At 38.7% G+C, this 27,395-nt stretch overlaps 1 protein-coding gene across 1 annotated transcript in view; it reads left to right on the top strand.

The window, feature by feature from the left end:
• Window positions 1–8,114, top strand: part of ST6GALNAC3 (ST6 N-acetylgalactosaminide alpha-2,6-sialyltransferase 3) — a 217,961-nt gene extending 209,847 nt beyond the window's left edge. Inside the window, exon 5 of the mRNA XM_021527764.3 lies at window positions 503–8,114. Within this exon, the coding sequence (XP_021383439.2) occupies window positions 503–689 (187 nt within the window). The 3' untranslated portion in view covers window positions 690–8,114. The remainder of the gene's footprint in view (window positions 1–502) is intronic.
• The last annotated feature ends 19,281 nt before the right edge of the window (window positions 8,115–27,395 follow it).

A 27,395-nucleotide genomic window follows, 5' to 3' on the forward strand; every position in this document is an offset into this window, starting at 1 on the left:
TGACAACCCTTTTGGTGAAGAAATTTTTCCAAATATCCAATTTGAACCTCCCATGATGCAGTTTGAGGCAATTTCCTCATGTCCTGTCACTTGTTCCTTGGGAGAAAAGACCAACTCTTTCTTCATTACAACCCCCCTTCAAGCAGTTGTAGAGAGAAAGGTCCCTCCAGAGCTTTCTTTTCTCCAGGAGGAAGACTCCCAGCTCCCTCAGTCGTTCCTCAGGGAAGCTGTGCTCCAGACCCTTCACTGGCTCCATTGTCCTTCCCTGCACTCACTCCAGCACCTCAGTGTCTGTCTTGCAGTGAGAGGCAAATCTTGAGCACAGGATTTGAGGTGTGGCCTCAGCAATGCTGAGAACAGGGAACAGTCATTGCCCTGCTTCTGCTGGCCACACTGTTAATGATCCAAGCCAGGGTGCTTGTATCTTGCATTCAGTTGAATTATATATATATATATTTTTTTTTCTTGAAAAAGTACTGAAGTATATCTTTCTTCTCCCCAGGTCAGAAGGCTTTCGCAAAGTTCCCTACCACTATTACGAGCCAGGAAGAGATGAGTGTGAGGAATACTTTCTCCATGAAAATGCTCCATATGGAGGCCACAGATTTATCACAGAAAAGAAAGTATTTGCTAAGTGGGCCAAGAAGCACACAATAATATTTACACATCCCAACTGGACAGTGTCTTGATACTGGTTTACTTAACTCTCCCTTAACAGCCTATTACAAAAATGTCTCAGTTTACAATCGTTTTGCTTACATCTGGCTGGCCTTTCTCAGCCTAGGTAACACTAAACTAAAAGCCAGAAGACAAAGAGGGTGGTGGTTCAGCTGTTAAGCAAAATTAATCATCTGTGGAAGGCAGACACATTGTTTGTTATTTCTTAGGGTTTTAATCCACACTATGCACTTTATACTTTAACTGGATTTTACTTCATGGCAGGAACAGTTAAAGACAGATGAGATTTCCTGTATATACAGGTGCACACAAAGAGCATGGTGGTCCTTTGAAAATTGTCCATCATCTCAGATATATAAAATTATTATTTGTAGCTCATTTGCTGTACTGAAGCACTAGTTCCATTTGTGGGATCAGTAGAAATTTTCAACAGGAGAAATGTGAGGAAAAATACAGATCTCCAAGGTCCAGGAGTGAGCAAATTTTAAAAAACAACACCTGAATATATTGATATACAGTATATTGTGAGCACTTGCATATATGGTAAAATTAGAGATGAGCTAAGCATGGTTCTTGAACTGTACCCAACTATTGAATGAGAAGATATTACTTACTCAAGACTCTTGTTTAATTAATAACTTCTGAAATGCAGCTTCCTTCCACTGTGGTCAGTCTGCACCATCTGAGACTATGTAGTTTGTGCTTTTTGAAGCTGTTGTCCCACACTTCAGTTCCAGCAGAATGGCACTTGGCAAAGATTGTGTTTTGCAGCCCATGATAAACCTTTGGATGTTATACCAAGCCTGCTATCAGTATCCAAGCTGGTGAGTGTAAAGTTGTCTCACTAATATCTCCATTTACTCCAGTTGTGCATTTGACTTACTCCAACATCCAAATAACAGTGTTTTGACAGTATTTCCCATGCAGCCATCATAATTTATTTTAGATCTCCAGTTTCTCCATCTTTAAAAACAAGGTTAGTGTCTATCTACCTCACAAGAGAGTTGTGAGGATTAATTTAATTTCATTTAAAGCACTTTCCTGATGCAGAATGCTCCAGATCATTTATTCTTAACACAAAAACAATGGTACCTGTCATTTATTCTTGTCTGTTGGGTATTTGAAGAAAGTGACAGTGTGTCTGACTCTGATGGCAAATTGTTCTGTGCATCCACTTTCCTACTGAGAATAATTTGTAATACTGAGTTCTATCAGTTTGCATTGCTTCAGACAAAGTTGAAAGAACCCCCATCTCACAGTATTATCTGCACATTAAAACGCAGTTCAAGAATCTTAAAATACACTCATCTCTAGTTTAAGTATGTATTTCCAAGCTTACTGTCATGGAAAGTTTTCAACTGCAGCAGACTCATTTGTAATATGACAATAATTCAAATGCATATGTGAGTTTTATTTAAACTGTATTTAAACTAATGCTTTAAGTTTAGAATGTTTCCTATGAATATTTTAACATCTAGAATGTCAGATTCAACACTGTAATAGCCAATACTGTGAACACTTGAAGGAATTATGTGTGGAACATGTCACACAGGGTTTACTCACACTACTTAAACATTTACCAACAGGAAACTTTGTATGCTTTTGTAAATCAAGAAAAGTGGAAAGTAAAAAACTATTTTTACATGTAAGTATTTGTATACTGACTGTTTCCTATTGTATATTTGTATATATAAATCTATATTTTATATATTCATTGCATATATATTCTCTCATCAACAGCTCCAACTTACAGGATGGGGAGGAAATCTCTTCCTCAGTATTCCTCCTCCTGATCATTGTTTTCTTGTTCCTGTTGGTAGGTGATTCCAGGATATCATCTCTGTTGCACCTTTTATTTTTTACCATAAATGCAGTTCTCTGATTTTATTTTTTTTATATATATAGCTCAGCTTTCACTGCTTTCTTTAGTACTCTTAACTATTCATTCTGGTTGTCAGACAAAGGCTGGGGCCATGCTTATGATCTTGGATAAACATCTGTATTCAAACACAGACTTTGTCCCAGTTTCTGGCATGACTTATGTCTCATCTTCCTGTTTGGAAAAGGAGAACAATAGTATTTTCTTACTCCCTTTCTTGACTGACCTTCTTGAAAGCTGTTGAGATGAGTATTCCCATTTTCAACTTATTTGTATGATGCTTTGAAGAAAAGGTGCCCGAAGTGTCTGAAAATTACAGGCAATGCTGTGATATACAAATAATTAAAAATGGCTGTTGCTTGTCCCTGCAGTTTAAAATCCGTTGTATGCTGATACAACATGGGATGAAATCAAAACAGGGGGAAGGGTCATGGTTGGAAGAAGAGCTGTAGTAGAAAAAACAGATTTATTATCATGCGTCTGTTCAGTTCACATAGGTGGCTGGATATGTGAAAAGGTAATAAAAAATTGTAAGGCAGAATTTGAAAAATGCAGGACATGCAAAATTAGGGAGAATGTTCTACGCATATTTTACAGGGCAGCTTGGAAAGTCCTATAATTTCCTTAAGGGAAGAGGAACTGCAAGGAAGAGCATCAGCCAATTGAACTTGTATTTAGAAGGTTTCTGGGTTAATAGAAAACTGCTATGAAAGTGCTGCACATGGAAATTGTTTGGACTGTACAGACTTCCATGGAAGTGTCCTCATGAAGCAGAATGTTTCTCCCCCTGGGTGTTACTCCCCAGTGAGCATAAAGATTCTGCATGAGTTGTGTTCACTTGGTTTTTAAGCTTGAGAAAGTTTTTAAGGTAATTAATACTTGCCAATTCACCATAAATGTGTTGTAAAATACGTGCTTCATTCTGAAGCTCTTTGAAGAATGCTTGCATGCTGTATGAAACACTATCACAAAGGACAGCTAAGAGAAATACAGCCCTAAGAACTTCTAAATGTACACAAAATTGAGAACACAATTAAAGTTTGGGCATCACAGAGCAAAATAAAGGTGTTACTGTCTGCCTGGATTTGCACTTAGAGCAGATCCACGTTAGAAACATTGCAGCAGGCTTCATTCATACTAGAAAAAATTAATATCAGTTCTCTTACTTAAATGAGCCTGTCTTTAGCATGTTAAATGCATTTACATGATTTTTATTGTATGAGTAAGTAACTGTGACCACTGTGTTAAAGATGATTCTACAAAGAAATTACTTGGTTGAAATCTGTTAAAAACCAGCTGTGATCCTAAAAAAAAAGGTCAGTTCTCGGGTGTGTATAAGGGATCTTGGTGGTTCACCTTCTGAGAGCAGTTAAGAAATCAGCTGAGAATCACTTATTAATTCTTTAAGATAAAACTACTACAGTTTACCTGAATGTAATCATATCCTAATTGCTTATTCATTCAAGCAGTCCTATTTTAATCAACTACTCATGAGTATAAAACAAGCAGGGAGTTTACCTGAGGTTTTCAAAATGCATTTTCACATTGCTGCTAATAGAGGAGTGCTCAAAAATAGTTTGACCTTTTTTTTTTTTTTTTTTTTTGTCATCATGAGCTGAGTAGTCATCAAAAATTTCTTTTAAAATGTAGGGGGGATTTAAGTAAACTTTTTTTTTTTAAGAGGGGGAAAAGGGCATAAATGGTTTGGTTTTAATAAACATTTAAATGTTAATATACTTTATGTTTTATGTTACATTACCTTCTGACTTTTTATTTTCAAAGTAAAAAGTTTTAAATATGAGCAGAAATTTTCATTTAAAAATATTATTTTTGGCTGGCTAATTACTATTCATAGATAAATGACTGAATAAAATAAGTAAGTGTTGTTTTTCTTTCTAAACTGACATAACAGACATCTTCCCAACCTTTTCATCCCCATTAGATGTCCAGATCACATCCTTCTGCTTATTCCAAAGCCTCTTCTCAGAAAGAAAAAAATTAGTTTATATATCCAGCCAAATTCCCTTTCCATCTGGGCTGGGAGGCTCCATCTGCAGACTGCTCCTATCAGTTACATCAGTAAATGGGGAGGACTTATGGAGAGCTCTACTTAGGAGCAGATGGTGTTCCAACTTCTAAAAAATGCCCCTAAACTGCTTTAGGCAAGGAGTACCCATTGATCTCTCTTGGAAATACTTTACTAAAGTAGTGTTCAGTTTCTTCAAATGCCTTTAGCTCCAGTGTAGAATAATTGTCCTACTCTTTTGAGTAGGAATTATCAGCAATGGGAAAGCACACCCTTTACAGGAAAAAATGGAGGCAAATTCTGTGTTGTTAAATATTTGCACATAAACACCACCATGGATGAAGAAGTCAGCCTGACACAAATTATCTGAACCACTCACTGATTTAGGACTCTCTGAGGACTCTCTTCAAAACTAATGGAAGTGGCTTTGGCAAGTTCACGGATACAGCACCTAGCGCAGTAAAATCCTTGCACTCCTGGGTGCCAGGGTAAGCAGTGTTTTGTCTGGGAAGTACCAAAGCACAAAATACTTGGCAGAATTAATAAAGACAGACCTATCCAACTCTTGGAGGGCTGATGCTGATGGTCTTCCATTATTCACCTGCTAGCGGGCTGGACTGAAGTAGGACTCCACACAAAGATAGCTGGTAGCAGAACACAGATGCTCAACCAGAAGACATGTCCAGGTAAGTAAGAACTAAGTAAACAATCCCTTATGGATTATAGCTGGATGATGCTCTTAGTAAGCAGGAAATCAGAAGCACTTTACATATTGATGCTTAGAATTTGCTGTCTTTTTTCTGCATGTTTTTAAGAAATAGTGTGTCTTTAGTTGTGCTGAAGCAACCTGGGGTGTGTTCATGATGAACCTTAGGGTACCCACAAGAGTGAACCTCAGTGTTAGTATCTGTGGGCATTGTGATTACTGTGAGCAACGGTCATATTTTTATTTTTAAAAGTCCTGTTATTCCTAAATATATTTAGTTCCTTTGGGGAAGAAACGTTTCATTTTCAACAGATCTGTTTCATTCTGTTCCTTCTTTCCTGAGAGGATGCACAGGAATGAAACTTAACCATAGAGCAGTGAAGCCAGCCACCAGATTGGTTTGTATTTTTCTGGCTATTGCTGTGATGTGTATGGCTAAAGTCATAAGGAAGGGGAAGCTTTTTGTAAACCTTGTCTAGCATAATCTACAGAAGATTGTGTGTCTGTTCTGGATTAGAGTCTCCTAGGCAAACCCTCCAAAAGGGGCTGAAGGAGAAAGAAAAGGTCTCTGTCCATTGAAAGAGAGAACTTCCATGAAAGCCATACTAACACGTGTAGCACATCTGGGCCTGCTCCCCCAGATTTTGTAGGTCCCCACCCAGCTGCAGCTTTGGGCTCTTTCCAGCCCCAGTGGAGAAGAATTCTCCATCTGATTTAGGCAGCCTGTGATCACACACAGCCTGCCCATCCTCCCCTTCTGTGGACCAGGAGAGTGCTGAATCTGCCCTGGGGCTGCCATGTCAGAGCAGGGACACACTTCCCAGTCAGCAGCATGATTTGCTTGGGGCACAGTCTCACCTCAGGTGCTGAACTCAGTTTCTTTGAATATGATAGAAAAGATATCACTGGGTTTTGTTATTGTTTGTATTATTAACTCACAAAGAGTTACTGTTTCATGGATGTCTTGCACAGCTGATTTCATGTGGGTTTTTTTGCATTGCTTGCTGCTATTTCTGGGAATTCCTCAAAATATGCAGCTGTCAACATCTGCCACTGCTGTTCTAATTTACTGGAAAGAGACTGTAAACTTGAACTAATGCATGTTCTTACCATGTATTATGCATGATAGCATGTTACACATTTTATTCTCCACTATAATAAATAATGTAAGTTTTGTGTAAACTTAGTTCACAGGAGAAGTAGTACTTTTTCTCATATCATGTTTTGCCCAGAGCACTTTGCTGGAGCTCTGTAAGTGCCATTAGCAGCTGGCAGCAAATAAACTGCTGAAACCAGTCAGGAAATAATTACTAAATTTGACATTTTTCACTGAAATATCAGAAATAATTCAGCTTGCTTTTGTGAACCTGTTTTGGCATTCACAAACACAGTTCTATGTTCTGTTCTAAGGAAATCTCACATCCCTAGTGTAACTTGGGAATGACTTTTTTGACACTAATGTTGTTAAGAGGTTAAGAGGGCAATGATCACAAAGTTTGTTTATTTATGGGAGTATCTTTTAACTGCAAGTTGAACATGTGGAAGATTGGCTAAGATGCCTGCAGAGTTTTTAATAATTTTGCTACTGAAAAGAATATTTCTGAAGATGGTTGAAGGAAAAACAAATTGTTTGCTCACTGCTCTTTTGGCTGATCACCTGCACCCCCCTCATACAGAGACACACACAGTGCAAACACATTGAGTGTCTGCAAACACAATGGGTGTCTGTAGGGGAGGTCCCTTTTTTGTCAGGTAGGGGCAAGAACAACTAAGACTAATCTATATGGTAAATACAGCTTATAGTACTTGTTGATTAATGTTTATTCTGTGTATTTCCAAAGCCTGTGTCTGTGTAAGCAAAGAATTAGCTTAGCTGGATAGGATCTGTAGCCTGAAACTGTTGGTGCTAAGGACCTGATCTCCACACTTACCTCTAGTTTGATCCCAGGGGGTGAATGCCACTAGTAATTGGAGCACATCCTTTGCTTCCATCCAGAAGGAATCTGGTGTACATGCTCAGGAACACTCATCATGCAAAGCTCATTAAGTGAGGTCACTGTACTGGACTGTCCCACAGCAAAGTGGAATTCCTGCTAGAACATCTTTTAACTCAGGCTTTGCAAGGGTGTTTTTTTTTTTCCATGGGTATCTTTCTTTCAAATTTGAGATCTGATTCCTTCTGTCAGACCATGGGAATCAAGGGCTCCTGATTATTCCTAAATTTACCATCCAAATGTGCTCCATAAATCAGGAGTGTGATATAGGACAAAGTGATCCAACATGGGTACAGCATGGAAAGTGCTTTGTCTGATAAAGAGTTAATGTGATTCTGCTTGTGGATGTAATTTTATCCTGAACATGCTGGGTGCTTGCTAATGCATGCATTGTTTTTATATACTGCAAGACACATAAAAATTCCCTTAATCATTTTCCCAGGGTAATTTTGTTCTTGTGGCCTTCCAGTTGTATCTGTATATGTGTGCATATAAGCATTTATATACAGTGTGCAAGCATTCTTCTGTTCCTAGAAAGTTGCTACTATATGCTGCTAACATAAACTTTTTTAGGTGGTTCATGTTACACAATTTATTACTTGTATTCCTTGGTTGCCTTTTGTAATGCTGACAAGTGTACTGATAGCAGATACCACTGTAGACTAAGAAAAACTTTCATACCATTTATACTTAACTTTGTATGTTTTGCCATATGTTTTCTTGCTATATGTTACTTAGTTTTTGCTCCCATTTGGAGAATGTGCTTCTGTGTATTTGCAAAATTGTGCCTGGATTATTTTAAAACATGAATAAATATATACAATTTTCCAATTGTCTGACATAATTTATGCATGATTTTGTGCAAAACATTTTTATTCTTGTTTATGTATATGCCACTATAATAATATCTGACAGTTCACTGAACCCAAAGAAACAAAGATCTTTTTTCTCATAAGTGTTGTAAATCAGCTGTACACACTTGAGAGACATTTTAAGGCATCTGCCCTAAAAATACTCAGCAATGCTGGATAAACTCAGCCACAAAACCTACAGTTGCAGTAAGTCATGATTGTATTTCTGTATGTCAAAACACATTGCAGGCACAAATGCCCGTTGTGGAGAAGTTCCATTGGATCCTGGTCACAAAGGGCACGTCCTTGCCAGAGCATAGCGGTCTCAGGGCTGAAGCCACTGAAACCCCAGGAGTGGACACTGAGCACATGCTTGAGAGGCTGTGTAAATTAGAAGGGCTGGGGGAGAGATCACTTTTCAGGAAAAGGTGCAAACCTCTACTTGCAAATACAGGAGTGTGAGGCCTATGTAACTTCTGTTCCTCGGTGGACCCCATGGTGCTAAGGGAGGAAGGCAACTACAACTTATTCAGCCTCAAACTTTGCTATTTCCCCATCCCCAGCTAAGAACATGATTGATTAACAAGCAACAGCTCTGATCTGTAAATCTTTACTTGGTCTGTATGTGCTGAAGTAAATATATGTAGAGTAGCTGGGTTTGTGAAAGGACCGGAGATTCTGGGTTTATCTGTCAGCACTGGCATATGTAATGCAGCAGCTGTCACCACCTAATTTTGGGCCAGATTCTGGTATATACCACTTAGAAGTGGGCTATATTTTGTCAGCTACCAGAGTAAGGGAAATGAAAAAAAGTATTCCTGTGATAAGGATAAGACTAAATAAAGGGAAGAAATGCTTTTCACATGCTCAGCTTTGAGGGTCCTTCAAGTCTGATATGCTGCCAAGGGGCTTGTTAAGAATTTGTGTGTTACTTTCTCAGGCATACTCTCTGCATTAACTGTAATGTTCACTTCAGAACTATTACAGTGTGAGCTCTGAATGCATATTGGTAGCATGATGTAATATGGATTAATTTCATCCTTTTTCCATGCAGGATTGTTGGATATATTACTCTTGAAGTACATCCAGACATGATAGTAGTGACATGGGATATGAATGTGAGTTTATTTTACTATTTGTCATAGGACCAGATAATCACATTTAAAAAAAATAGCTTAATTGTTGAATTAGCCCTCTTAGAGCTTTCAAACCCTTATAGAATAGTCAGCCTAGACTCCTAAAGCTTTTGCTCCTGTGGCTTTACATTTGGATCTTATTTTGTGAGTTTGCACCAGATCACCGAGTAATACTTTGTCAACGGTCTCAGTGATATTTTCTTTTTATTACCAATTTCTTCCGTAATGACTGAGTCTTCTGTGAGCCTGTGTGTTATCCTCTAAATTACTGATAAAATTGTGAACTAGTGTATGCCCAGAAAGCTATCCCAGCAGAATACCTGTTCTATGATCATTCCCCATTTAAATTGCCATTTTGAAATGTCAGTTAACCAGTTTTCTATTCCTTTAATGTGAGACATGTCAATTTTGCATTATCATGTTTTCTTAACTCAAATGTCATGAACAGCACATCAAATGTCATATAGAATCCAAGTGTATCAACAGTGTTGTCTTTCACTTGTATTCACAATTGGAAAAAAAGCCAGCAAATGTGTTTGACAGTATCTGTTTTCCATATTGCACTTAGATTGGCATTTAGCATATTTCTCCTCTTTAATTAGTTAGTAATTGAGTCCCTTGTCAGCCATTCCATTACTTTACTCCAGATCAATTTTAGACTGACAGGACTGTAATTATCTAGGTCATTAAGTTTATCCTTCTTAAATATTAACACAACATACGTTTTCCTCCAGCTTTCTGGAACCTTCTCAATTGTTCCAAGGCTTAGCAAAAAGCAGTAATAATAGTAGAGATTCTGCAGTCAACTATTGAACAACTCTTGGATATAAGTTACTTGAAGTTTCCTACACAAGTGTTTCTTACTTTTCCTACATCATAACTTTTTTTTTTTTTTTTTTGCCTGGTAGTTTATCATTCCTTGAATAGTGAACACAAATACTTATTGAACACTTCTTTCTTGCCTCCATTACTCTTAACAAATCTTCCACTTCAATCTGATAAAGAACTGGTACTATTATCAGGATTCCTAATGATTTTGAAAAATATTATCCTTAATTCTCTGGCCATAAATTTCTCCTTACAACTTGGCTACACTTACTGGAGGTATTATATATGTAATGCCTTAGTTCTACTCTATATTTGGTGTTATTAACCTTCTTTTTTTCATTTCATTGATTTACAAGTAGAGGTTTTCATTAACCCTTTTATCTAGATAATTTTTGAACACATACAACTTTCTTTCCTGATTTTTCAGCTAATAAACACTTGTATTTTCTAATTATTGAACTATTTTTCTCTGAGATGATTCTGCTTTTCCATAATTTCAGGTTGGTAAAAAGACTGCACCATCCATGTAACTGTGGGCTTCATTCTCTTTCTGCACATAAAGAGCAATCAAGTTACCATCATAGCCACTAATATTAATTTACTTCTCTGACCAAATGCCTCTGATAATTTTTCATTATTTCTGAGATGCTGTATGACATAAAATTCTCATTCTTGGAGCGTTCTCCATTTTGGGTTAATAGATGTTCATATAGGATGTTCAATAATTCAGCAGAGGTACTTGCATCATGAAACTTCAGGCAGATGTTGGGCAAGCTGCAGTCTCAGATGATTGTGCAGCCTTTTTGCTCCTTCACATTACAGGAGCAAAGGCATCCAGTCATCCCGCTGTCTTCTATGATTTGGTGATTTGCAGACAGCAGCTACTATCCCATCTAGTGTTTTATCTGTTAGAGTATTGATCCATTGCATTCACATCATGCTTCTGAGCTGCCAGTGTCCTGAAAACAGGCCGTGGCTCTTTTACTGTGAAGTGCCACTCTTCTTCTCCCTCTCTCTACTTGATCTTTCCAAAAATAGGTTATAACCATTGATTTTAATGTTTCAGTTACACAGTTCTTCCCATGTAATTTCAGTAATACCTGCTACACTGAATTTATAAATACGTAATTTTAATTACATTCATTTTTTTTTACCCAGACTATCTGGTATTGTTTTATAGAAAATCCACTACTCTTGCATTCTTTGAATTTTGGTTTTGCTGTATTGATTTCATTCTGAAAGACTAGGGGGTTTTGGTTGGATTTGGTGTTTTGTTTTATCAGTTCTTCTTTTAGTACATATTTTTAGCCTCTTTCCTAGCAGGCTGTTTACCTTTCTGCAGAACAAGAGACCACCTATATGGTGCCATCCTTTCACCTGTATCAAAAGACAGATGCTGCAAGTTCAGAATCTTCTTTTCCTGTCTTCCTTCATTCACCAGCCAAGGATCACACAGACGTTCTTCTTCCTAAGCAATGTTGAGGGTTCCCTGACCTTGTCTGAGATCTGCGAGACAATCCCTATGCAGCTGAGCCACTGATGCATACAGTCTTTCCAATCATCTTTAATCTCCAGCCTTTTTCCCAGATTGGTTGGGCTATACATGATCCCTAACTGTCCTTTTTTGAAAAACACTTCTGCCTCTGGAGAATTCTAGAATTTGGGGCGGGGGGGGGTGGGGGGAGGTGAACTGGATATGGAGGGAAGCTGTCTGTTCAGAGGAAAGTGTAGGCTGTGTTAACTCATCTGCTCGGGCCCTTCTGTTTATTGCTGCATAGAGTAACCAGACCTCTGTGGGCTGCTCAGTCCTGGGCTTGCAGCTCCCATCTCTCCTCAGAACTGGCAGAATTTGGGAACTAGGGAGTCTGGGTTCTGAGACTGTGTAAAGTGAGCAAAAAGATTTGGCTTATTTTGTCATCAAATTGATCCAAATCTGCATATTTGTATAGGAGATTTAAATTATAATCAGCTGGCACTCTTCACTGGCAAAAGGAAAACATTCTGCCAGAGACTTTGTGATTAACTCTTCTCCTGTCCAGAGGAGAGCTATCTAAATTAATTGTCTTTGACAGGTGAGGTCTGTCCTCATTTTGGTACAGGAGATAAGGTACTGGTTACGACACAACTGGGTAGATTTGCACAGCTTTTTAATTACAACAAAAGCACTTATCACAAATGTCTTGTAAACTGACTGTCAACAGTGCTTGGATTGCAGCTGCCTGGCCTTGGGGTTTGACAGCTTCCCTCTTTAATACACAATGAAGCATTATCCTGCATTCTGTGACCAACTTTGCCTTCAACCTATTTTCATAGTGCCTTATATTTCACCAAGCCCTACTGCATAGGCCTTAAAATAAAGCAAATCAGATCAATTTAGTCTCACATTGCTTTTTTTTGTCAGCACTCTAGCAAAGATGCTCAGTTCATTGATCTGACATACTACAAGTTGCATTGCTTCATCATCTTAGGGACCTGATTGATGAAAGCCACTTGATGTATGGTGATGTCTCCGAGTAAATAGTCTGATTGCTGCCTTGTCCTGTGTATTAGTTTTGCAGAACTAGGAAGGGAGCTAAGCAAATGCTTCTCCTGAACATACTAAAAGTATTCCAGCACCTAATTTTGCAGGATAAATCTACATGGTACAGTACAAGCCCTGTGCCATGCAGAGATAGTCCTCCTGGCTCTGAATGAACAAAATGTGCCTGCCTACAAATGAAAAACTATTTGTTAGTTTTTGCAAGGAAAAATATTTTTTAAAAATCTGTCTGAGCACAGTCTTGCAGCTCCTTGTTTCTCTGGACTGTGCTGGGAACAACAGGTTGAATTACTTGGAATTGTGAATCACTTGGTATTGTGTTGATTAATTCACACACTCACACACACAAAATGGCATGGTCAAAATGTCTTACACTAAAAGATGAAGTCACTGTCGTGTACTTTTTTGTCTACAAGTGTTGTGGAAGGAAGGGGAGACGGCAGAGTTTATACTTGCACAACTGGCTGAAAGCTGTATACAGTAAGCACCTTGAGAACATCAGGAGATTATGAAGAGAATTGTTGTGAACACTATAACGATTTTATTTTTTGTTGTTTCTTCATGCTATCTTGAAAAGGATCAGTTATTTTAATCAGCACCTCAAAGAGTCTACCCCAAAAAACGTACAAAGCAGACTGACAAAGAGTTTCTGAAAGTAGTTTCTATTGCATGAAAAGAAGCAGTGGGAATTTAAGAAGGGCAGAGAAAAGAGAATATTTAAACTAAGGACATTGAGACCTAAAATTCCAGCACTTTATGTACTTCTCACTGGAATCAATGGGAGCACTTACTTAAAGCTTAGTACAGGATTCTTTCATATCTGCAAATGACACAGGAAAAAAAAAGAGGCCAGTCTTTTTCTAATGTGAAGCCTTTGTTTTATCTTTCATGATACTTGAAATGGCGACCAGCTTTAGTGGTAGTTCAAATGTCAGAATGCACTTTCCCTCCCCTCCAAAAGAGGATGAGGGAGTCAAACTGCACCATTTTTTGAGGGCAGCCTTGCAGTCCTTGGGAGTTTTAAAATGTGGAAAGTACTGTATTAATTTAAGTGTATCAGTGGTGAATGGGATAATTTAACAGCACCTTCCCCTCTCAAGTATTTCTTTCCTTGAATAGATTATTATACAGCAAGGGTTGAGGATACAAACCTTGAATCATGAAAGCATGTGTATGTGCTGAAGAGGTATTACAATGAATAATAAGCACTGGTAATAGTTTAGAATCCAAAGGTCTGGTGACCTTTGCTTTTAAAAACATGCTTTAAATGTTATCATTCAACAGCACCGTCTTCTCTACTCTGTCTTCTAAATGCTTTTGGACACACAGACCATGGGATTAATTATATACTGCAAGCAACAATTCATGAATATTTAACACACTCATTTATACTTAATGAATAAATTTGCATTTTGACAGTGTTATTTAATGTGGTTTAAGGAAAAACTGCTCATTACCTTTCAATTTTGTAGATTAGGAGAATGTAATTGGAATGATAAGGTAGGAGAGAGGCTGCATGATTGTTTCACGCGGTTTGTTCCCACAGGTTTTTTGATCACAACGGCTCCGTTTGGTTTGTTCGGGAGAAGTTTGTCTCGGTTACTCTGCCGCATGAGCTGGCTGCGGCAGCCCGGCCGGCCGGAGCCTTTGGGCAGGGCATCGCCCGCAGGGAGAGCGGGGCCGCCGCTCCGCCACAGCCCGGCCGGCCGGAGGCTTTGGGCAGGGCATCGCCCGCAGGGAGAGCGGGGCCGCCGCTGCTGCGGGCAGGGGTGCCGGGCAGCAGGGCGGACAGACAGACAGACAGACCGGTGTGCGGTGCCCGGGGCGCTCTGGGGAGCCCTTCCAGCACCTGCAGCTCGGCTGAGGGCTGCCCGCCCCGCTGTCCCGGGAGAGCTGTCCCGGTGCCGGGGCGCGGTCCCCGGCCCGGCCCGGCCCCGGCGTGCGGGGCTCGGAGCTCGCCCGTGCCCGATTCTCCACGGTTTTGTCGGGTTTTCTCCCCAGAAGACCTGGTCCTTTTGAGAACGCTCTGTAAAAATAAAAAGCCAAACAAACAACCCCAACCTCCCCCCCCACAAAAACCGCAGTTCATCGTGAAACAAAACCTCGGAACAGACCTGTGTACATTTCAGCGGTTCAAAAGGAGAAGGAGGTAAAAATAGAAATTCTTTTCCTTTTGTATTCTTAATCTTTAAGCCTATCTCATAATTTGTAGAAAGGGGAGCAGTGAGGAGGAGGAACAGCTTGTTTTGATTTTGTTTTCTGTCAGCAGTCCTGATAAAAAACTTTGTCCCATTTAAATTTCATGGATTTTTTCCCCCCATTACTTTAATAAGGCTAACTACAAAATCTTTGTACTTGGGTATCTTTGCTTTGCCTTTTAAACATGTGTTTAATAAACTCAAATGTTTCCTTAGGCAGAGAGATGCTATAAAGATTTCTTAGCTAGTACAAATGAAAAGAATCAGAAGTTTAAAAATAATTTCCCGGGACTTGGTCTTGTATATTTCTGTATCTGAACAGCAATAGAAGAGAATATCCCCAGGTTCCTAGTCTTTAATACCAAGGGTTGATTTTGTAAAACAGTTTTTAAAATGGGTTACAATTTGCTTCTTTAACAAAGAATGTGCATTGTTTCTGTTTGTCATTTTGAAGTGCCATATGGTGGCAGATACTAATCCACAACGTGTTGCCACAGTTCTCTCTGATCTCTCTTGAAAAAAATGTAATTACACAAATGGAAACTTGACCTTTCATTCAGTTTTAATGGACTGTTTTCTGAGCACATTTCTAATCAAAGAGAATTGTATGAAATGTTACTGTTTAAGTTGGCTATATACATCTTGTCTGGGAAGGGAAAAATCTTCAGGCCAGAATCGGGTTGTTCACCAACTCCCCATTCAGCACACAGAATAATGACATCTTGATTCTCACAAGGGGCTCTAGAAATAACTTTGATGTTAAGCAAAACAAAGATTTGAAATGTAAAAACTGTGTTGATATCCCTCTCCTCTGGGCAATGATGCATAAGCAAAAATAGCCCATCTTTGACATGCTCCTCATCCTGTGGGAATATCCCCACACAATATTAATAGAGTGGAATGTACCAGATAAAGCTTGGTTCTGCATTTTGGTGTTCTTTTGCCTTAAATGTTGTAAGGCTTGAAATCTTAGATACTCCTTTGACTGCATCCAGTGAGGTAAGAGCTCATGATTTGCACTCACATTCCCAAACTTCCTGGGCCTCCATCACTGTGTGTCTCCAGATCAAGAATTATGTTTCAGTGTCTCAGTGACTTAATGTAATTCTGGTTTTAATATATCAAAAGAATCTAAGCTCCTGGTAGGATATATGGGGCAAATCTAGGTGGACTTCCTGTACATGTCTCCTTTTTATTCAATAAAAATTGGAAAGGGTTTGTGCAGGGCCGAAGCAGGTGTGTGCAGGCACAGGTGTTTCCCAGAGATGTGTGACCATTGAGTGTCTGCAGCTGGTGCTGGTGGGCTGGTACAGGCTGGGATATGCAGGTACCAGAAAGAACAACTGCAATTCTGCCCATTCCTCCTGACTGGGAACAGGTTATTTTCCTACTTGGGAGGAGAGTTTTAGCCCTGGTTAAAGGTTTTTGTTCCTGTTTTGATCGCCAAAATTTTTTATAATATTGACAATGTGTGAACAATAGAATAATTTCTTTTGACACATGCATTACCCTTTTGGTCTGGAATTTGATAGCCCCCAAAACAGTTTTCTGTCTGGAACACAGGATTGCTATCTTAGGTTATTTTCTGAAATATTTGTTGCTGAAAGTGATATTTGAAAGATATTTCTTGCTTGCCGCCATTTTGATAAGGCAGGAAAGCAATAGAAGTCCTATCTTTAAAACTTGTCCCACTGGGAAATCTTGAGTTTGTGAATATGGTGACTGATTATATGCATCACAAGACAAAAATGCATAATTGAACAGCAGCAACTGTCTGAAAATAATCTACTATTTCAAACAGTTAAAGGATCCAGTGTGACAAGTCACCAAGTATTTCAGCTCTCTTCCCATCATCAGTCTACATGCTAGCTTGATAAAAGCTATTAGCTATGAATACATGAAAGAATCATTTTTATTCCTCCCATGCCCTGCCTTTAAGTATGCCTAGAGTCATATTTGATGGGCCACAAAAGCCACTAGATCAGATGTCATCAGGCCCCCGTATACTACCTGTTTGGTTTACTTTTTTTTTTCTCAGTATGAAAGGTTTAAAACTTCTGGGAACAAAAAGAAGATTAAGGATACATTAGACTTGTCTTTTGACTTTGGGGTTTCAAATTTACTTGCATAATTTCACTCAGTAATGTTTTGCTTTAAAATGCATGTGAACTGGGAAATTAACAACTAAGAAATCTATAATTTTTCCTGAGTTTTATTCCAAATTTATTTATTTCTGTTGAACAAATTTGTCAGTTGTATTCAGATGTTGAGAAACCCATATATGATGTTTGCTTTGGATTTTACAAAGCAGAGCTACTCACATCCAAGCTACTTTTAATGAAAAATTAGTACCTTCATAATTTGTAATGTATAAGGAATAGTTAACATCCAGCTTGTTGGCTGTAGGAATCAAGCCTGAGGGCATATTTAATTGACTCGGAGTCAGACATATTTCTCCTGTGGGCAGAGAGGTAACTTTTCTGAGACACAGAAGTCTCTCTCATTTGTATCTTGTGCCAAAGATCTTTAAGCCTCATGAAAACCTTCCTCTCTGGAGCATTCTTCCTTCCACTACTGTATTTCCTCTTAACAAGGTATTGCTCTTCTGCTGTTAATGTTAATGAGAGTACTAAAATCTCTTAATAAGAAAATGTTTGAATTAATAAAGACAGCGCCTTTGCTAGTCAAGATCAACCTGATTCCTTATGCAGAGATTTCTATGGACAGTTTTACAAATGCCTGTATTTGGCCTGGCCAGGGACTCTCTGGAAACTCTACAGTTTCAGGGAACAGCATAAATACTCTAATAAGGCTATTTGGGAAGATAACACAGTAACATTTTTTACCAGTATATTATCTCAGTCTAAAAATGTTGACACCTGAACAAAGCAAGTGCTGCTACATTCATTTATAATGAATTAGTTAGGCTTGCCTGAGCTTTTGAAGGTTATGTGACTGCATTTATTGATCTCATTTCACTGGTATCAATAAGAGCTGAAGTGTCTTGTTACCCCATAAGGCCATTCGTGCCATTGTCTCCCAGCTTTATTTGAAGATTTTTCTTTGATCTAGAAAGCTAAAAAATCTGCATGAATCCTTAGAAGAAGCTCTGTCTGATACAGTTGCTCTGTTTTTTGTCAGTGAAGGAACATAAGGCATAGCACTATTACTAGCTCTGGGAGAAGTGGAGTCTGGTTAGGAACGGATTTGTCCTTAATAGTCTCCATTTGTCCATTGATTTTGCTCCACATTCCCCATGTCCCCTAAAAACCTTCATACATTGTGATATCCCTATATCCTCTGTCTTTTCCCACACTGCCCTTGCCCCTATGCCTCTCCTGCCTATCTCATGTATATTTCCAGAGAGATTTTCTACTGTGATAACTGAAGTTAAGGTGGCTTCAGAGCTCCTTCACATATTCTCTATCACCTTTTTTCCTGTCTGGTGGTCCAAAGAAAACTTGGCTGGTTTAATGTTATGTTAGACTTCTGGTCCAGTTAATAAATGTGTGCCCACTTACTATTTGCTGCTTCCTCCCTCTGAGCAAACTGAACAAAAAGAGACAATTTAAACTGCTCCTGCCTTTCCTTAATTTAAAGTTCTAGTAGGGGCCCTCTCCTATTATCTGGCTGTTGAGCTCCATGAAACTCATGCCTATATTTGAGACCTTTGTTTTTCTGTGAAATTAGTTTTAAATTACCCAGTGAAATCTAAAGTTACTTAATGGAAGTAGACAGGCATGCAAACAAGCAGTGTGTCTGTGATCACATGAGCTTTGTTTGTGTTGCGACATTAGGCTTACACAGAAGTAAGTGGGGAGATGGAGGCAGTGATTTACTACTCCAGTGGACATCTTTGCTAACTTTTAGGACCAGTTATGAGGCAGATTTCTGGCTTCCCCTTTGGTCACAGACATAGACAGGCTGAGAGGAGGCAGCAGTGAAACCCTTGGAGGGTTTTATCACATTTTGTTTTAAGTGTCTTTCTTGTTCCTGTTTGATTGTATGATCAAACAGGTGTCAGTCGTGTTTTCTAAGAGGTTGTCTTGGTACTTTGAGAACTGGAGGTGCCTGTATTTTATGTGTTAGTACTAGAAAAATACATCAGAGGTAAGGACAAAGCCAAAGTATGCAGGGAGACATTGTGTAGCAGAAAACTATTGGAAGAGATTTGGAGAAGTCTGGATTGCCAGCTAATGGGGAGGAGAGGAAAGAAAAGAGCAGCCTGACCTTTCTGCGGTGCCCTTATAAGAGGTCAGAGGAATGAAACAATAATGGCAGCCTTCAGTCTCGAAAAGGGCAGCAGGAAGAGAAGGGCAGCAGCAGAACTCAGCTACTGCTGTATAGTCGATTAACATTTGCTGCTCACAATCCCGTAATTTTTCACTGAGTAGGAGCCAGGATAAAAGCCATCCTACTTAGTGTCCATTTAGCAAAGTGAAATCTAATTAGTTAAATGCTTAAAAGTTAATGAAGAATAGGCAATGTCAGAAAATATGTTCTAGTGTAAGTGCAGCCCTCTCATGCAAGCCCTGGTGCTGCTGTGAACTCAAATGACGTAAATAACACCGCAGTGCCAGGGCTGGAAGAGGCCATGGAGAGGGCCCTTGGCAAAGGGCCAGGAGGATGCCCTTGGATGTGCAAAAATCACATCCAGCGATGGCTTTAGGGGTTCAGCTCCGCTGTTAATGAAGACTCCCCACTCCAGGTCTTCTGGAGTTTGTGTGTCATCTACATCTGTAACTGCAGAATGCTGGACAATAAACCTGAGAAGATGTTTTATCTGGGTGTGTGGGATGCATGTACTGCTTTGATTTAGGACTGTTGCTCATACATATGTGCGATCTAGCTTGAAATACTTAACCAAGAAATCAAGGGGAAAAAAAAAAAACCTGAGAATTGTTTGATGAGCTTCAGATATCACTGGAGTTCCTGAGTTGTCCAGCTGAAAGTGCATTTATTTGACAGGTAAATACTTGATGCTTGAATACAGAAGTTGGAATATTACATTTTGAGGGCTGTAATATCTCCAGATGAAAATTTCTGCTATAGGACTAAAATTCAATGTTATGTAATATAATATTTTGCCCCTGCATGGTGAAATTTCAGCACATTCATGTCTAGAAGAGTTTCCAGGAATTATTATGCTTCTCCAGGAGATGCATCAGAAATGAAAAAAAAAAATAAAAATCTTTGACTCAGACAAAGGAAAACCTGTTAAAAAGAAGTATTGGGTGCAATAGTACCACAGAGAACAAGGCCAGATTGTGTGTGGGAGTACATCAGCATTGCTCCATTGAAGACAAATGGATGATCTGGAGTGAATGTTGAATCCTACAGGGATCTTAGGTAATTTCTTTCTGAGCCTCTGTGCTTCTGTCTGAAAGCTGGTCGATTACACCTTAACAGAATCTAAGTATTGTAATTTCAAATGTGTCCTCCTTTTATAATAAATATTCATGAAAATTAATTTCAAACTCTGGTTTGTCAAGATCTAAATACAAGTAATATCCAGCTAGGATAGAGGCAAAGCACAAAGCCTTTTCTCATTATATAGTTATCAGAAACACTCTAAAAAACTACAGGAGGAAAGATATTTTTCTGCTATTTTGATCTATGACTAATTATATAAAACAGACGGGTTTTTTTAGAGGGAGCTACAGAATGATAATTCTGTGACTTGAAGAGAAAGGAACAAAAGGTTGTAGTTGGAAAAATTATATTTTTTTCTTGAAGAAAAAACGTGAAAGAAAAATCATCTTCCAGCAAAGGAGCTAGATGTGATTAGAAAAAAGATATAAAAGTGATCTCTAAAGAGTGAAAAGTAGAAACTGTTGTAAGAGGTGGCTGAAGTGTAGTGAAATAATCAACTACCAGGCCTCTCTGGAGGAGTTATTCATAGCAAAATGCTGAGGAAAAATGAATATACTAGAGACTTGATGTGTAGTGTGTATTCAGGCTCGGATAGATACTCACATTTCACAGCCTTTGCAAGAGTAGCTCCTGTGAATATTTTAACATTAACCTGGTGATCACCTGTAAAAGCTGTCACTGTATTTCCTACTCTCTGTCCTGGGTTGTTTTGGTTTGTTTTTTTATTGGCAGGTATGGTTAGTGTGAAAGTCCTGGTGAATTAATTAGGAATACTTCCTACTTCAAATATGGTTGAGTGGATTTGCCACTATGAGAGAATCGTAGGACTGATTTTGATTCAAATGTCATGCCTTTTCATCTAAGTAGTGCATCGGAATCAGATCATCTGCTGTGAAGAGGAGTCCAGGAAGGGTTCAGTGATATAAAAAAATTTGGATGTTTGCATTCCCCCCAGTCCTTCATCCCAGTGCAAGCTCCTGTTTCTTTGAAAGGCTTCCATAGCCATGTTCTGCCAAAAGAACTGGTCCTGGTGATAGTAAAAGTGTTTTAAAATCGTGGTGATCTAGGGTTAAAAGGAAAATTAAGCTTAGTAGGCCCTGAAAAAATAAATACCTTAGGTACATGAAAGCCTTGTCCCTTGCTAGAACTGCACCTGTGTAGCTAGTACATGATAAATTATATAATTGTTAGATGTGATTGTTTAGTAATTAAACATAAGTACTGTTTAATCGTAAGAACAATCATGAGAAATTGTGGTCAGGGGCCTAAGAAAGATCCTGACAAATTCATGGTTGAATAAAGTCAGTGTATACAATAGAGCAATATAAGTTTAATAATTAATATGTAAGTTATGTAATGATAGACTATAAAATATGTTCAGCTCGAAAGCCACGTCAGAGTCAGATTTGGGTTTGTACCCGATTCCCAGAGCTCTCAATAAAAGCACCTGCATAGAATCATATCCCATGATTATGTGTGTTCCTGAATGCTAACACTGGTGCTGGGCCAGCAGTGAGCAGGGATTAGGGCATGTTGTGGAAACTCAAAGCAGCACAGAAGTACCCCCTGCTGCTCTCAGGTGAACTAAATAGGAGCAGGATTAAGCCACCTGTGTGGGATGGCTGCAGATGCTCCTTCATATGTAAACACCTAGCAATTTTTATAAGGTACCTAAGGAGCAGTAATGCTGTGTCTGTGATATTGGATGGAAAACCAGTTTGAAAACTTTCAGGAATCATTGAAGGGTTAAAGGATAGGAGATTCCCTTTCTCTCTTTTGGGGGTTCTGGAGAAATATGTAAGTACTGCAGCTGTCTGTGCCCCCTGCCTTATGGTAGACTGGTTTTGGTAAGAGGACAGAATTTCTGAACCAATTTTTAGTTTTAAAGATTTTGTCATGTTTGGGGTTTTTTGTGTATGTCTTAATGGCATAGTTTACAAAGACCAGTAGGACACTACATGTGTTATAATCATGTGAAGTTGGCAGCATTTCTTCTGCTGTACAAAGAAATTCTGTGGACTTCTTTTGGGAGTTTTGTCTTAGCTGGTGAAATATTTTGAACAGTTTTTATCATTTGGATGGGACGTGAAATTAGGAAAGGAGCAATTCATTGGCTGAATATGGCCACTTGTAATTCCTGAAACCAGTCCCTCCCACAAATCAGGTAAATATATTTTATTAGCACCTTTGCTGTTAAGATATTGATATTTCTTTGGCTTCCTCATGGACTTTTTAGTGAGTATTTAATGTTTGAATGATGTGAATAGATATCTAATCACATGGTATTATTCCTGTTCCTTGAGTGGATGCCCACAATGCTTTTAATCAAAAAATTAGTTTTGGTAAGACCTGTTAGGCAATTACTGCCTTAAAAAAAAAAAGGAAAGATGGCTCTCTAAAGGAGAAGGGTACAATATTCTGTTTGTGCTCCTGAATATTGCAAATGAAATAGCAAGGACTGCCTGCTTACCTCACTGTTAGCTTTTAGTAGTTCTATTTAAGTTATCTTTAGTTTTTCTCTCTTCAGTGCCCTTCAGTGCCCTTAGCCTTACTCCTTACAGAGAATTTCAAAGATGAAGGCATAAATTTTGTGACATAAGGTCTATTTGTGTGTGAATAGACTTAGAGAGGGTCCATGAACATTGAAATGCTCCTTAGAAGATGAAAGCAAAAAACCATTTTCCCTTATCCCCAGTCTCTGAGGCAGGATGAGTACAGAACAGCCATGACAAGAGTATTTCTAAAATGTTTTAGGAACAGGTGATTAATTCATGAGGGCAGATTCTCAATTGGTGTAAACTACATCTTTCATTCATTAATCTTTCTATGTTGATTTTCACTGAGAGGGATCTCCATAATTTTCAGAATATCATCCTACATGCTTCTTGCCCAGAGTGCTGTCTCACAGGATGGTCAGATACGATGACAATGGATATGGTATAAATAGACAGAGACAGATCTCTGAAGGGATCATTTTGAAAGAGCCAGATGGCAACAACATTTATTTTTTTCCCAGTGTCACAAATATGCTTTGCAGTAGGGTTGTGCTTTTTCATTCCAAATGAACCCAACCAAAACCCCATGTATCTTTTTCCACGTATATTTCAGTTCCTCAGGGAGACATCTATGGGCACAATTATACAAAGTCCAAGCCTCATTTTACTGATTTACCATCCAGGAAATGCAGTGACATAACCAGATTGCTTATAATTGTGTTTTTTTAATTGGCTTCCTGAAACATTAAAAAAGAAACAGTGAAAAGCACAGTTGCTGATATAGGGTCCCATGCATACCACTGCTTTGCATGAATAAGCCTCTGATTAATTCTGAGATCCCTTAAAAACACATCTTAGTCATCCTAAAATCTAAATGACATTTCTGTGTTCAAATCAACATCCACATCACTCACATAGTACTTTGCTCTTGATATTTCTTTCACTTCTCTGCCAATTTTTTCCTGTTCTGTCTTCTATCAGCTGGTAGAAGTTCATAACTTCTCCTTTGTATTTCTGTGCATAACAGACATTAGCTTTCAGTTAAATAAAATCCGTTTCTCTTCCCTTACTATATCTGTAGCCAGCTAAACACTTTTCTATCTGTAGTGGAGGTAACACTATGCTATCCAGAGCAGGTGTTCTTTTGGCACTAAGCAGCACATTTGAGTCAAAAGACTTATTAACTGAGGTGTAAGCATGCTGTATAAAATTCTGGATTTTAAAATTTCTTACCAGTCGTGGGACCATACGTGTGCCTTTTCTGCTTTTGCCAGGTTTTTACTAATGATCATTACGAAGTACAGTTAGATCCACTATTTTTCAGCCTCAGTCTTCACTGGCTTGTTGAGCATTTTTACATAACAAGATTTGCTATTTATAACGTTATAATGCAGAAGGGGAGAACTTCCAGAGGGCAGGTTCTCACTGAAGTATAGCTCTTGTTCAAAGGAGGGAGGAGACAAACCCAGATTCCTTTCACCTGCCCCCCCTTGGTGGTTATTTACTTTGACCCTCAGGTGAGGCTACCCAGCTAACATGCAGGAAGGGCTTTGCTTCAGGGTTGCTCTCACCCAGTCTCTGCTGTGGGAAATGCCTCTCCCCTATCTGTAAATTGTTCTGGAGTCTGTAATCTTGTTTGGGGTGTTTGCCTCTCCCTCCTCCGCGCTGTGAGTTCACATTCCCCTCTCAGGAGAGCTGCGTGGGTGGCAGAGAGATGCTCAAACGGCAGAGGAGCCAGGAAGGCTCAGGGCTGGCAGGTGCAGCCTCAGCCCTCCTGTTCTCAGGCTCAGCCTGAGCTGTGCCCAAGGCAGATGACCTGAGCTGGGTAGGAAATGCAGGCTCTAGGGCTGACTTTGTGCCAGCTCTGTCAGATGATCACGCTATCAGCTAGCTGATCTTTCAGTATGTGACACTGGCCTGAGTGTGGCAAGCAATGCACTGGGAAAACACAGGGAAATACATTTCTTTTTAAACTTCAAACTGTTGTCTGAATGGGGAGACAAGTGATTTGGGTATTTTTTGTGCGTTTTTATTTCCGCTCAGGGGAAGTTTAGGGCCATTTTTGATCTGTCTTATATTTCGGGACAGTAAAATAAAGGAAGCAATAAGCCTCTGTAAATACAATTTTCTGGAGTACAGTGGCAATGATACTGATTAGTGATAAGTGCACTATTGTTCCTTGATATCTCTATGAAGTGGAGGCACAAGTATTTTGCTCCCTGGTGATCACTCTCTTGAGGATAACTTTTCATAGGAATTTATGCTCAGCTGCATTCTGCCCTATTTCCTGGTATTTTTGGTAAATCAAACTGGTGCCTTCAGCACACTTGCCTTTGTACTTTGAATGGATTGTCATTTCAGAGATGACAAATCCTTTATACAAATTTGAAGGATAAAAACTCTGTATGGCTTTTATATTCAAATTTGTTTACAGAATGATATTTGCAGATAACTCTTTAAGTCACTCTTTTTTCTTTTTATTCTTTTTAAAGTGATGGTGTAGTCAGTAGCTTGTTCTGTGCTTGGAGGTGTATTTCTTTTATTATGTCCATTATTCATGATGGTTCTGTACTCATGCTGTGGGAATCTGCTGCATTCATTAAATACCATTTCATAAAATTGATGGACTGTAGCTGGCACAAGTTTATCTATAATATTTTCAAAGAGAATATATCATGTAGCCAGCTTGAAAGATAAGTTTATAAGTTTTAAAACATATACAGATTTATTGTGCATTTTCTGTTTGCATTGCTCCATCACCTCCATGATCAAGTCCAAATGCCTCTTGGAGCTAAAATTTTTATTCTGTTTTGCTGCTGACATGCAGCAAGCTCTCTTTAGGATTTCTTCTGCTGTGTGACATTATACACTCTTCTGGAAAAATAAAAAGCTTACCATTCTTGTAATTATTGCATTCTAACTTAACTCCTTCTGCTAGCTCTAACAAGAGAAACTTAACTTTCTCTATCATATATTGTGATGCAATTTCAGTGCTGCACAGTCATGTCTCTATGCAGGCATTGTTTTAGGTGTAAAGGTGAATAAACATTACAACATAGAGAAAAATTACAAAGAATTTTGAGAAACCTCAAGGTTTCAGTTTTGTAAACACATAAAGAGAAAAATTGCTGTTGTTATGATGGTCTAAGAATACAGATAAGGCAAGGTTTTTAGGAAAAAGTCATATATATTATTCTAACAGTAATTATAATTTTTGAGGGGGGAAACACCCCTCGCTTGGCCTTGGGCACCCAAAGCTGGGCTGTTTGTCCTTACTGTGTTCACTTGTCTAATAAAGAATATACCTCTCCCTAATGTGACAAATTCACATTTTTCACAAAAGCTGACCTTGCTTTTGTATTCAGCAAGTAAAATTTTCTCATAGCCACGAGCATTTTTTTTCCCTTTGCAAAGTGTACATTATAATAATAAACTAAAAGCTACATAGGAAGGAGATTGTTATTATAGTGGACAACACAAACATGATGGCTTCTGCACTTGTCGCTGTAAAAGTAAATTGCAGATGGTGGGAAGTGCTCTGGTCATCTGACTACTTTAATGTGGTAATACATTAGCTTAATGTATTGAAGGTCAGGAAGTGTACATCCCAGTAGCACTAAACTGGAAATCTGCAGAATATAACAGAAACCAGCAATAAGTATCATAATTGATAATCATTAAGAAATTAATTTAGCCAAAGAGAGCTATTTTAAGTAGAAGAGCAGAGGGCTATAGACCTGTATGCAATTTTGCAACTACCTGGTCTCAAGGAATGTTTTACTTGCCAAGTGCCACTCTTCCTGCAGACACAGAATAGTTTCTCCTCATGCATGTTGGTCACAGAAGTCTGTCCATTAAGAATCAGAAATATAAGAAATGCAGAGCAGATTCTTGAACACTGATGGTTAGTAATTTGGTGGTTTGTAAGAATTCTCATTTCATCCAGATAATTTTGTTGGACAGACTTTTAGATCTAGAAATATGCTCTGGATTCTATGAGCAGATGAATCTACTTGTCATTTCACAAATGCTAGGCTGTTTTTTGTTGGCTATGTGTTGGCTATGAATTGGTTTTTTTATGCTGTTCATTAAGAGATGCAAGAATACATAAAGCAAAATACAAGACAATTATTTTGCTTTTTCCTGATCTGCTGATGCACTGGAAGATGTGATAGAACCAGAAAGCCTAGCAACTTCAGTATGTTCCTGGGTTGGTACTGAGGTAATAATCACAAACCATGCTTGGCAAAGCATTTCTTAATCCTACAGGCACTTTTTTCTCAAAGACTTTAGAGCACTGAAAATCTGAAGACATGAAGATTCTTTTAGTTCGATCTTGCTTCACCTTTGATTCTCATTCTGCTTAGCAACCTTGGTCCAAATAGATCACTCCTGCCTTTTCTTCTTCCAGCTAATTCTGCCTCCTAGTTGCAGTAAAATGGATCTCACTTTTCAGACAGCTCCTGAAACTCAGTGTTTAGGTAGACAAACTGCAGTTTTCAGAGCAAACCATGGGAGAATGTAACTTCTTTCCTGTGCAGGTTACTTTCTGAAGTCCATTCAAAGCCTTTACTGCTTGGAAACTCTTTCATTGAGGATGAGACATACACAGCTGAGATCCCACAATGACTCTCAAGTTTGTAGTGGTTTACATGGTTTCTCTCTCCTGTCACTGTACAGATGGTTTAGTCC

Source organism: Lonchura striata, chromosome 9, assembly GCF_046129695.1.
Source record: "Lonchura striata isolate bLonStr1 chromosome 9, bLonStr1.mat, whole genome shotgun sequence".
NCBI lineage: Eukaryota > Metazoa > Chordata > Aves > Passeriformes > Estrildidae > Lonchura > Lonchura striata.